The sequence below is a fragment of the Hyla sarda genome, chromosome 11 (genome assembly GCF_029499605.1).
Source record: "Hyla sarda isolate aHylSar1 chromosome 11, aHylSar1.hap1, whole genome shotgun sequence".
Taxonomy (NCBI): Eukaryota; Metazoa; Chordata; class Amphibia; order Anura; family Hylidae; genus Hyla; species Hyla sarda.
Genome location: NC_079199.1, coordinates 104,255,359 through 104,268,344, shown reverse-complemented (window position 1 = coordinate 104,268,344; position 12,986 = coordinate 104,255,359). Strand labels below are relative to the sequence as shown.

The 12,986-nt window shown below is 48.1% G+C and overlaps 1 protein-coding gene across 1 annotated transcript; it reads left to right on the top strand.

Annotated features, from left to right (window-relative positions):
* Positions 1–248: 248 nt before the first annotated feature.
* Positions 249–9,037, top strand: UFC1 (ubiquitin-fold modifier conjugating enzyme 1). The gene is made up of 6 exons (XM_056545897.1): positions 249–405; positions 2,144–2,211; positions 2,322–2,385; positions 2,465–2,541; positions 8,613–8,703; positions 8,800–9,037. Exons 1-6 carry the CDS (start codon positions 283–285, stop codon positions 8,869–8,871), a joined length of 495 nt encoding a protein of 164 aa, XP_056401872.1. The 5' UTR covers positions 249–282; the 3' UTR covers positions 8,872–9,037.
* The last annotated feature ends 3,949 nt before the right edge of the window (positions 9,038–12,986 follow it).

Here is a 12,986-nt window from a genome sequence, read left to right as displayed (position 1 = left end):
TGTCATAGGTGAAAAGCCGCCTTAGGTGCAGGTGATAATCCCAAAACGTAGGACAAAAATAAATTCTTCATGTCCTGTAATCTTCACACATCCCACATGTATTATGTAATGATTTTCTTACCCTCGGTCACATATTGTATACACCAGACAGTACAGTCTCTTTGTCACTAGGTGGAGCCAGAGTAGCTAAAAGTTAATTTGCCAGTATTCAAAATGGCCGCCGCTACCTCATTCTAGCATGACCGACACTTCCGCTTCCGGGATTCCCTTCCTTTTCCCATCATGGTGGATGAGGCGACTCGCCGGGTGGTGTCGGAGATTCCTCTCCTGAAAACCAACGCCAGCCCGCGGGACAAGGAGCTGTGGGTGCAGCGGCTGAAGGAGGAGTACCAGGCGCTCATAAAGGTAGGAGGGGTCACGTGGTAAAGCGCCCCCCGGGAACATACAGTGCGGGAGAAAGGTTCCGGCTGTCAGATCAGCTGAGGGACTGTGACATCTGCGCTTATGTGTGTACTGCGCCCCCTACTGTCCACTGTGCGCCCATATATTCTTCCCATAACGCCCTCTGCAGTGTGAGAGACTACTGTACCCCACAGTACTGCCTCCTGCACTTGTCTACACAACAGTATCCACTTATTGTCATCCATACTTCCCCATAATGTTCTCCATACAACCCCATACTATCCCCTCACTGCCCTCCATACACCCCCATACTGTCCCCTCACTGTTCTCCATACACCCCCATACTGTCCCCTCACTGTCCTCCATAGACCCCCATACTGTCCCCTCACTGTCCTCCGTACACCCCCATACTGTCCCCTCGCTGTCCTCTATACACCCCCATACTGTCCCCTCACTGCACTCCGTACACCCCCATACTGTCCCCTCACTGCACTCCGTACACCCCCATACTGTCCCCTCACTGCACTCCGTACACCCCCATACTGTCCCCTCACTGTCCTCCGTACACCCCCATACTGTCCCCTCGCTGTCCTCCGTACACCCCCATACTGTCCCCTCACTGCCCTCCGTACACCCCCATACTGTCCCCTCGCTGTCCTCCGTACACCCCCATACTGTCCCCTCGCTGTCCTCCGTACACCCCCATACTGTCCCCTCGCTGTCCTCCGTACACCCCCATACTGTCCCCTCGCTGTCCTCCGTACACCCCCATACTGTCCCCTCGCTGTCCTCCGTACACCCCCATACTGTCCCCTCGCTGTCCTCCGTACACCCCCATACTGTCCCCTCGCTGTCCTCCGTACACCCCCATACTGTCCCCTCGCTGTCCTCCGTACACCCCCATACTGTCCCCTCGCTGTCCTCCGTACACCCCCATACTGTCCCCTCGCTATCCTCCGTACACCCCCATACTGTCCCCTCGCTGTCCTCCGTACACCCCCATACTGTCCCCTCGCTGTCCTCCGTACACCCCCATACTGTCCCCTCGCTGTCCTCCGTACACCCCCATACTGTCCCCTCGCTGTCCTCCGTACACCCCCATACTGTCCCCTCGCTGTCCTCCGTACACCCCCATACTGTCCCCTCGCTGTCCTCCGTACACCCCCATACTGTCCCCTCGCTGTCCTCCGTACACCCCCATACTGTCCCCTCGCTGTCCTCCGTACACCCCCATACTGTCCCCTCGCTGTCCTCCGTACACCCCCATACTGTCCCCTCGCTATCCTCCGTACACCCCCATACTGTCCCCTCGCTGTCCTCCGTACACCCCCATACTGTCCCCTCGCTGTCCTCCGTACACCCCCATACTGTCCCCTCGCTGTCCTCCGTACACCCCCATACTGTCCCCTCGCTGTCCTCCGTACGCCCCCATACTGTCCCCTCGCTGTCCTCCGTACGCCCCCATACTGTCCCCTCGCTGTCCTCCGTACGCCCCCATACTGAACTCCACCCTCTGTTCTTTTCATCCACCATCTTTTATTCTCACCTTTTTAGGAACCTTAAGTTGTGTTGTCTTTAGTTATTTTGGGGGTGTCCTATCACCAGTTGGGTATTGGGGTGACCTCACATCTGTCCCCCTGGCAGACTGTATACTCTGGATAATGGCGGCCTCATCTGCTGCTCCATGTGACACGACTCTCGTCCTGACGTCTCCTAATATCTTCTCTTCCTCCCCCTCCAGTATGTGGAAAATAACAAGAGGGCCGACAATGACTGGTTCCGCCTGGAGTCCAACAAGGAGGGCACCCGGTAAGATCTGGGGTTACGACCCCTCTTATCTGCCCTTTATACCCCTGTGGCGCCCTCTGGCGGCTCATACGTGCAGTGCACACAGTGAGGGCTCGGTGTCTGTCTTGCAGGTGGTTTGGGAAATGCTGGTACATCCACGAGCTCCTCAAGTACGAATTTGATGTCGAGTTTGATGTAAGTTTTATTAGGACTTTGTCATTATTATTATGAGAAATGATGTTTATGATACTGAATGTGTTAATTTACCAAACAGATCCCGGTCACGTATCCCTCCACAGCGCCAGAAATCGCCATTCCGGAATTAGATGGAAAGACAGCAAAAATGTACAGGTATGAGAGTGATAAGATATGGCTTAGTGAAAGGTCATGTGACTTCATTCTTTGCTGGGGGACGTAAGGCCTGTGTTCACATGGTGCATTTTACTGCAGTTTTTCTAGTTTGTTTTAAACCTATTTTTGCGTGTAGAAGAACAACAATTATGTGAAATTTTCTTAAAGGGGTACTCCCGTGGAAAACGTTTTTATTATTATTATTATTTTTTTTTATCATCTGGTGCCAGAAAGTTAAACAGATTTGTAAATTACTTCTATTAAAAAAATCTTGATACTTCCAGTACTTTTTAGGGGCTGTATACAACAGAGGAAATGCTTTTCTTTTTGGATTTCTCTTCTGTCACGAGCACAGTGCTCTCTGCTGACATCTCTGTCCATTTTAGGAACTGTCACGAGCAGGAGAAAATCTCCATAGCAAACATATGCTGCTCTGGACAGTTCCTAACATGGACAGCAGAGGTCAGCAGAGAGCACTGTGGTTGTGACAGAAGAGAAATCCAAAAATACAGCCCCTACTGGAAGGATTAAGATTTAAAAAAAAAAAAAAAAACACAATTCCATGGGAGTACCCCTTCAACCTGTTGTATGCATACGCCCTTGCGTCCTGGTACTGAAGGGCATATCTATACGCCCGTGGGAATTTCCACCGGGGTGACTGCTGATATCTATCAGCAGGCACCCCGTGCAAATGCCCAGGGGGGTCATTAGAACATCACCCCCCCCCACACCCCATGTCGGCGATCGGCGCAAATCGCAAGTGAATTCACACTTGCGATTTGCGCCGATTCCCGGTCAATACGGGTCTATGGTGACCCGGAATGTAAGGGGGATCGCGGTTGTCTAAGACACCCACGATCCCCCTGAAACGAAAGGAGTGAGGTGGGTGCCACCCCTCCTATCCCTGCTATTGGTGGTCTAGACGCGACCACCAATAGCAGATCGGGGGTGGGGGGGGCTTTACTTTCGTTTTTCCCCGTCCTGCCCAACCACAATAGGCCGGGCAGAACGGGGAAAACGAAGAGGACTGGGCGCCGACGTCCACTTACCCGTCCGGAGGCTACGGAGCGAAGGAGATCTGCGTGCGGCGTGCGGCAGAAGAGGACGGCTCCCTGGATGCGACGGAAGCCGGTAAGTTGCCTAGCAACATCTAGAGGGCTACAGTCTGAGACCACTATAGTGGTCTCTATAGACTGTAGCCCTCCAGATGTTGCAGAACTATAACTCCCAGCATGCCCAGACAGCTGTTTGCTGTGTGGGCATGCTGGGATTTGTAGTTTTGCAACAGCTGGAGGTCTACAGTTTAGAGACCACTGCACAGTGATATCTATACTGCCCTCTAGATCTTGCAAAACTACAACTCCTAGCATGCCCACACACCTGTTTGCTGTCTGGGCATGCTGGGAGTTGTAGTTTTGCAACATCTGGAGGTCCACAGTTTGGAGATCACTGTTCAGTGGTCTCTAAATTGTAGCACTCCAGATGTTTGCAAAACTGCAAATCGCAGCATGCCCAAACAGCAAACAGCTGTCTCTGCATGCTGGGAGTTGTAGTTGCGTACCTCCAGTTGTTGCATAACTACATCTCCCAGCATGCCCTTCTGTGATCAGTACATGCTGGGAATTGTAGTTTTGCAACAGCTGGAGGCACACTGGTTGGAAAACCTTCAGTTAGGTTCTAAATGAAGGTTTTCCAACCAGTGTGCCTCCAGCTGTTGCAAAACTACAACTCCCAGCATGCACGGTCTGTCAGTACATGCTGGGAGTTGTAGTTTTGAAACAGCTGGAGGTTTGTCCCCCCCCCCCCCATGTGAACATACAGGGTACATTCACACGGGCTGGTTTACAGTAAGTTTCCTGCTTCAAGTATGAGCTGTGGCAAATTTTTCGCCGCAGCGCAAATTCCTAGCGGGAAACTCACCGTAACCCGCCAGTGTGAATGTACCCTGAAAACACTACACTACACTACACTAACACATAATAAAGGGTAAAACACTACATATACACCCCCTTACACTGTCCCCCCAATAAAAATGAATAACATATTGTACAGCAGTGTTTCCAAAACGGAGCCTCCAGCTGTTGCAAAACAACTCCCAGCATTTCCAGACAGCCACTGACTGTCCAGGCATGCTGGGAGTTTAGCAACAGCTGGAGGCACCCTGTTAGGGGTATTCTACGCCAGTGATTCCCAATGTCCACCCCTATGCAATCCCTAATTTAGTCCTCAAATGCGCATGGCGCTCTCACTTCGGAGCCCTGTCGTATTTCAAGGAAACAGTTTAGGGACACATATGGGGTATCTCCGAACTCGGGAGAAATTGCACAACAAATTTTTGGGGGCTTTTTCTCCTTTTACCCCTTATGAAAAGGAAAAGTTGGGGTCTACACCAGCCTGTTAGTGTAAAAAAAAAAAAAAAAAAACATTTTCCACTGACATGCTGGTGTTGCCCTCTACTTTTTATTTTCACATGAGATAAAAGGAAAAAAAGACCCCCAAAATTTGTAACGCAATTTCTCCTGAGTACAGAAATACCCCATATGTGGGCGTAAAATGCACAGGAGTGGCCGATTTTACAGCGGTTCTGACATATACCCACATGTGACCCCATTTTGGAAACTACACCCCTCACGGAATGTAATAAGGGGTACAGTGAGCATTTACGCCCCACAAGTGTCTGACAGATTTTTGGAACAGTGATCCATGAAAATGAAAAATGTAATTTTTTTTGTTTGCACTGTTCCAAAGATCTGTCAGACACCTGTGGGGCGTACATGTGGGGGTGTCCACTGTTCTGGCACCACGGGGGGCTTTGTAAATGCACATGGCCCCCGACTTCCATTCCAAACAAATTATCTCTCTAAAAGCTCAATGGCGCTCCTTCTCTTCTGAGCATTGTAGTTCGCTCGCAGTGCACTTGACGTCCAAACATGGGGTATTTCCATACTCAGAAGAAATGGGGTTACACATTTTGGGGGGCATTTTCTCCTATTACCCCTTGTAAAAATTCGAAAACTGGGTCTACAAGAACATGCGAGTGTGAAAAATGAAGATTTTGAATTTTCTCCTTCACTTTGCTGCTATTCCTGTGAAACACCTAAAGGGTTAACACACTTTCTGAATGTCATTTTGGATACTTTGAGGGGTGCAGTTTTTATAATGGGGACATTTATGGGGTATATTCCTAACCAGAAGACCCTTCAAATCCACTTCAAACCTGAACTGGTCCCTGAAAAATTCCGATTTTGAAAATTTTGTGAAAAATTGGAAAATCGCTGCTGAACTTTGAAGCCCTCTGGTGTCTCCAAAAGTAAAAACTCGTCAACTTTATGATGGAAACATAAAGTAGATATATTGTATATGTGAATTAATATATAATTTATTTGGAATATCCATACTGAATATCCATTTTCCTTATAAGCAGAGAGCTTCAAAGTTAGAAAAATGCAACATTTTCAAATTTTTCATAAAATTTTCTAATTTTTCACCAAGAAATGATGCAAGTATCGACAAAATTTACCACTTGCATAAAGTAGAATATGTCACGAAAAAACAATCTCGGAATCAGATTTATAAGTAAAAGCATCAGAGTTATTAATGCTTAAAGTGACAGTGGTCAGATTTGCAAAAAATGCTCCCGTCCTTAGGGTCATAATGGGCTCCGTCCCCAAGGGGTTAAGCTAGGATTTCCACGAGATTACTCCTTGAAGATAGGATTTCTTGGGCATTTTAGAGTAAATCAGTGTTTCCCAACCCAGTCCTCAAGGCACACCAACATTCCGGGATTTTTCAGTTACTCCATTGGAATAGAACAGGGGAAAATTTAAATCCTGGACTGTTGGTGGAGCCTTGAGGACTGGGTTGGGAAACACTGGAGTAAATCATTGAGTTCCAGGCTCCACTTCCTGCAACTGTTTCATGCTGTCCGTGGTTTGAGCAGAATAAAAAGGGGGTGATAGTTCTCCTTTTAAATTCTGGTTCTGGGTGTATGGAGCTGACTCGGCCCGCTCCATACCCGGCTGCTGTCTGCAGCTGACACCCGCCATTGAAGTTTACTGGTCACTTTATCCTTTAGATGTCGTGAAGTGATGGGGTCCTGTTATCTCTCTGATCAGCACCTCGATAACATGGTCATGGGGTGCCGATCGGTTGTCACAGCACCCATGGGACCTTCTAAACCCCTCTGTGGCGGCCATGTTAGATCTGCTATTGTATTGCACACATAACGGTACATTGTATTACAATGTACTATATAAGCAATTAAAAAATTGCATGTGCAAGTCCCTAGCAGGAGCCCAAAAATCGGTATGAAAAGTTAAAATAAAGAATGAAAAGATAAGTTTTTAGAAATTTCTTATTAAAGGGGTACTCCAGTGGAAAACTAATCAACTAGTGCCAGAAAGTTAAACAGATTTGTAAATTATTTCTATTAAAAAAATCTTAATCCTTCCAGTACTTATTAGCTGCTGTATACTACAGAAGAAATTATTTTCTTTTTGGAACACAGTGCTCTCTGCTGACATCTCTGTCCATTTTAGGAACTGACCAGAGTAGGAGAAAATCCCCATAGCAAACATATGCTGCTCTGGACAGTTCCTAAAATGGACAGAGATGTCAGCAGAGAGCACTGTGCTCGTGATGTCAGCAGAGAGCTCTGTGTTTCAAAAAGAAAAGAATTTCCTCTGTAGTATTCAGCAGCTAATAAGTACTGGAAGGATTAAGATCTTTTTATTACTATCAAGCAAAAAACAGAGCTTAAACAATACAAGCTCGGTAGAGACATCGCAGATTAGCAAAACAATACAGAACAGCAGAAGACGCCCCTCGGAAATCGGGGTCTCAATTGGTAAGACAGTAATGTTCTTCACACATAAAAAGAAAGCATAGGTTTACATGCTCGTCTCCACCCTGTCGGTCATAGGGGGAATAGGATGGAAAGGGAGATGAGGAAAACGGGAACAGGAAAGAGGGTAAGGAAAGGGGATGGGGGTGAAGATTGGGAAAAGAGGAGAACAACTTGTAGGGGAGCCTCAGGAAGGATGAAGATTTTTTAATAGAAGTCATTTACAAATCTGTTTAACTTTCTGGTTGATTTAAAGGAAAAAAAAAAAAAAAAAAAAAAAAAGGCAGAGTACCCCTTTAATCCTCCGCCTTTGTCACAATTTTTTAAATCAGAAATTTGAAGGAAAAAAATTGTATAAAATTAGTATAGCAGCATGCTATGATATATATACATACCATATAGCTGTGAAATCTATATACCGTATATATAATAGCTGAGACATTTATCCCGCACGGTAATGCCATAAACCGAAACAGAAAACAAACCCAATGCAAGAATTGTACTTTTTATTTTTATTTTTTTGCCTTCCAAAAATCATTGTGTAAAGAGCGATCAAAAAAATAATCCCATCTACCCTTAAAATTCTACTAATAGAAACTACAGATCACAGCACGAAAAAAAAATGTCCCTCACACTGCGCCGGTATATGGGTCAGAATAGGAGGACGCCAAAGCTGTTCAGTGAAATATATATATATATTTTTTTTTTAATTAGTAAAGCATAAAAAAAACTTTATAAATGTTGATACGTGTTATATAATGTTAGTTTTTATTTTATTTATTTTAAAAAAAAAATATTCTTTTTTTAAAATCTTTTACCCCAACATTTTTGGTGGTTTCACTTTTTACGCTATAGCAGTGGTCTCCAAACTGTGGACCTCCAGCTGTTGCAAAACTACAACTCTCAGCATGCCCGGACAGCCAATGGCTGGTTTGGAGACCACTGCGCTATATAGTAAAAGGAAAGATTCTATTAAAAATACAAATTGTCCTGCGAAAATAAGAAAATAATGTAAATGTGATGGGTCACATGGTCATTTTTTATTTAATTTTCTCACCGCCAATCTTTGCAGTTTTGTGACGCGGTTATTGACGGTGCGGTTTAAACATTTGACACAATGTATCCAGAACAGGCCAGATCCTGAAGGGGTTAATCTGTATGGCCTTTGATTGGCGGTTGCCGCTGCGCCCCCTGGTGATTATGTTGTGTTACTCTCTCTTCCATCCAGGGGAGGTAAGATCTGTCTGACGGAGCACTTCAAGCCGCTCTGGGCGCGGAACGTTCCTAAGTTTGGGCTGGCGCACCTCATCGCCCTGGGGGTGAGTAGAATAGTAATAGTCATATGACACCCTGAAAAGGGGAGGGGTTTCTATTTTCTCGCCGTCATTCACATTGCGTTATCTGTCCTCTTGTAGCTGGGGCCGTGGATGGCGGTGGAGATTCCCGATCTCATCAGTAAAGGACTGATCAAACACAAAGACAACTGATGTCTACCATGAAGAGATGGGGGAGGGGGCGACCACCCGATCACCAAGGATCCCCCGCTCCATCACCCCTCCCCCTCCCCGGACTCTCGTATAACATAATATTGGTTTCCATCTTTTTACCCTGAACCATTACACAACATTATAATAAAATCTTCAACAACGTACAAGTGAGTTTGTGCCCTGACTAGGGGCAGGAGAGCGGCGCCACATCTGTGGGGGTATCACATGGGGGGGTATGTGCGGCTCCGTTATGGAGGCACCTGAACAATGCGTTTGAACACAGGAGCCAAAATTAACTTTAATATTTATGTACAGGAGGAAACAAAGCACCAGGAAATGTTGAAGAGAAGGTCACAGGGAGAGACTGCGCTACGGTGGATGTTAAAGGGGTACTCCGGTGGAAAACTTTTTTTTTTTAATCAACTGGTGCCAGAGAGCTATACAGATTTGTAAATTACTTCTATTTAAAAATCTTAATCCTTCCAGTACTTATCAGCTGCTGTATGCTCCACAGGAAGTTTCCAGTCTGACCACAGTGCTCTCTGCTGACACTTCTGTACATGTCAGGAACTGTCCAGAGCAGGAGAGGTTTACTATGGGGATTTGCTTGTACACAGTTCCTGACATGGACAGAGGTGTCAGACAGAAAGAACTACACAACTTCCTGTGGAGCATACAGCAGCTGATAAGTGCTGGAAGGATTAAGATTTTTTAATAGAAGTAATTTAGAAATCTGTTTAACTTTCTGGCACCAGTTGATTTAAAAAAAAAAAAAAAAAAGAAAGTTTTTCACCGGAGTACCCCTTCAAAGATGTATTCCAGATGCATCATTTTTTTTTCTTTTTATGTTAAACATTGTTGGTATTGCTATGAAAACAAGGAAGGATACTACTGTGGCCATGGCTGAGTGCACCTTCACTGCTGAGAGCACTCCATATCTCTCACACTCACACACCGCCCCCATATCACACACACACACACACCGCCCCCATGTCTCCTATATCACACACACACACCGCCCCAATGTCTCCTATATCACACACACACACCGCCCCCATGTCTCCTATATCACACACACACCGCCCCCATGTCTCCTATATCACACACACACACACACCGCCCCCATGTCTCCTATATCACACACACACACCGCCCCCATGTCTCCTATATCACACACACACACACACCGCCCCCATGTCTCCTATATCACACACACACACCGCCCCATGTCTCCTATATCACACACACACACCGCCCCCATGTCTCCTATATCACACACACACACACCGCCCCAATGTCTCCTATATCACACACACACACCGCCCCCATGTCTCCTATATCACACACACACACACACACCGCCCCCATGTCTCCTATATCACACACACACACACCGCCCCCATGTCTCCTATATCACACACACACACACACCGCCCCCATGTCTCCTATATCACACACACACACCGCCCCCATGTCTCCTATATCACACACACACACACCGCCCCCATGTCTCCTATATCACACACACACACCGCCCCCATGTCTCCTAAATCACACACACCGCCCCCATGTCTCCTAAATCACACACACCGCCCCCATGTCTCCTATATCACACACACCGCCCCCATGTCTCCTATATCACACACACACCGCCCCCATGTCTCCTATATCACACACACACCGCCCCCATGTCTCCTATATCACACACACACACACCGCCCCCATGTCTCCTATATCACACACACCGCCCCCATGTCTCCTATATCACACACACACACACACACACCGCCCCCATGTCTCCTATATCACACACACACACACCGCCCCCATGTCTCCTATATCACACACACACACACACACACACACACACACACCACCCCCATGTCTCCTATATCACACACACACACACCGCCCCATGTCTCCTATATCACACACACACACCGCCCCCATGTCTCCTATATCACACACCGCCCCCATGTCTCCTATATCACACACACACACCGCCCCCATGTCTCCTATATCACACACACACACCGCCCCCATGTCTCCTATATCACACACACCGCCCCCATGTCTCCTATATCACACACACACACACACCGCCCCCATGTCTCCTATATCACACACACACCGCCCCCATGTCTCCTATATCACACACACACACCGCCCCCATGTCTCCTATATCACACACACACACACACACCGCCCCCATGTCTCCTATATCACACACACACCGCCCCCATGTCTCCTATATCACACACACACACACACCGCCCCCATGTCTCCTATATCACACACACACACCGCCCCCATGTCTCCTATATCACACACACACACACACCGCCCCCATGTCTCCTATATCACACACACACACACCGCCCCATGTCTCCTATATCACACACACCGCCCCCATGTCTCCTATATCACACACACACCGCCCCCATGTCTCCTATATCACACACACACACACCGCCCCCATGTCTCCTATATCACACACACACACACCGCCCCCATGTCTCCTATATCACACACACACACCGCCCCCATGTCTCCTATATCACACACACACCGCCCCCATGTCTCCTATATCACACACACACCGCCCCCATGTCTCCTATATCACACACACACCGCCCCCATGTCTCCTATATCACACACACACACCGCCCCCATGTCTCCTATATCACACACACACCGCCCCCATGTCTCCTATATCACACACACCGCCCCCATGTCTCCTATATCACACACACACCGCCCCCATGTCTCCTATATCACATACACACACCGCCCCCATGTCTCCTATATCACACACACACGCCCCCATGTCTCCTATATCACACACACACCGCCCCCATGTCTCCTATATCACACACACACCGCCCCCATGTCTCCTATATCACACACACCGCCCCCATGTCTCCTATATCACACACACACCGCCCCCATGTCTCCTATATCACATACACACACCGCCCCCATGTCTCCTATATCACACACACACACCGCCCCCATGTCTCCTATATCACACACACACACCGCCCCCATGTCTCCTATATCACACACACACACCGCCCCCATGTCTCCTATATCACACACACACACCGCCCCCATGTCTCCTATATCACACACACACACCGCCCCCATGTCTCCTATATCACACACACCGCCCCATGTCTCCTATATCACACACACACACACCGCCCCCATGTCTCCTATATCACACACACCGCCCCCATGTCTCCTATATCACACACACACACACACCGCCCCCATGTCTCCTATATCACACACACACCGCCCCCATGTCTCCTATATCACACACACCGCCCCCATGTCTCCTATATCACACACACACACCGCCCCCATGTCTCCTATATCACACACACACACCGCCCCCATGTCTCCTATATCACACACACACACCGCCCCCATGTCTCCTATATCACACACACACCGCCCCCATGTCTCCTATATCACACACACACACCGCCCCCATGTCTCCTATATCACACACACACACCGCCCCCATGTCTCCTATATCACACACACCGCCCCCATGTCTCCTATATCACACACACACACACACACACACACCGCCCCCATGTCTCCTATATCACACACACACCGCCCCCATGTCTCCTATATCACACACACCGCCCCCATGTCTCCTATATCACACACACCGCCCCCATGTCTCCTATATCACACACACACACACACACACCGCCCCCATGTCTCCTATATCACACACACCGCCCCCATGTCTCCTATATCACACACACCGCCCCCATGTCTCCTATATCACACACACACACACACACACCGCCCCCATGTCTCCTATATCACACACACCGCCCCCATGTCTCCTATATCACACACACCGCCCCCATGTCTCCTATATCACACACACACACACCGCCCCCATGTCTCCTATATCACACACACCGCCCCCATGTCTCCTATATCACACACACCGCCCCCATGTCTCCTATATCACACACACACACACCGCCCCCATGTCTCCTATATCACACACACCGCCCCCATGTCTCCTATATCACACACACACACCGCCCCCATGTCTCCTATATCACACACACCGCCCCCATGTC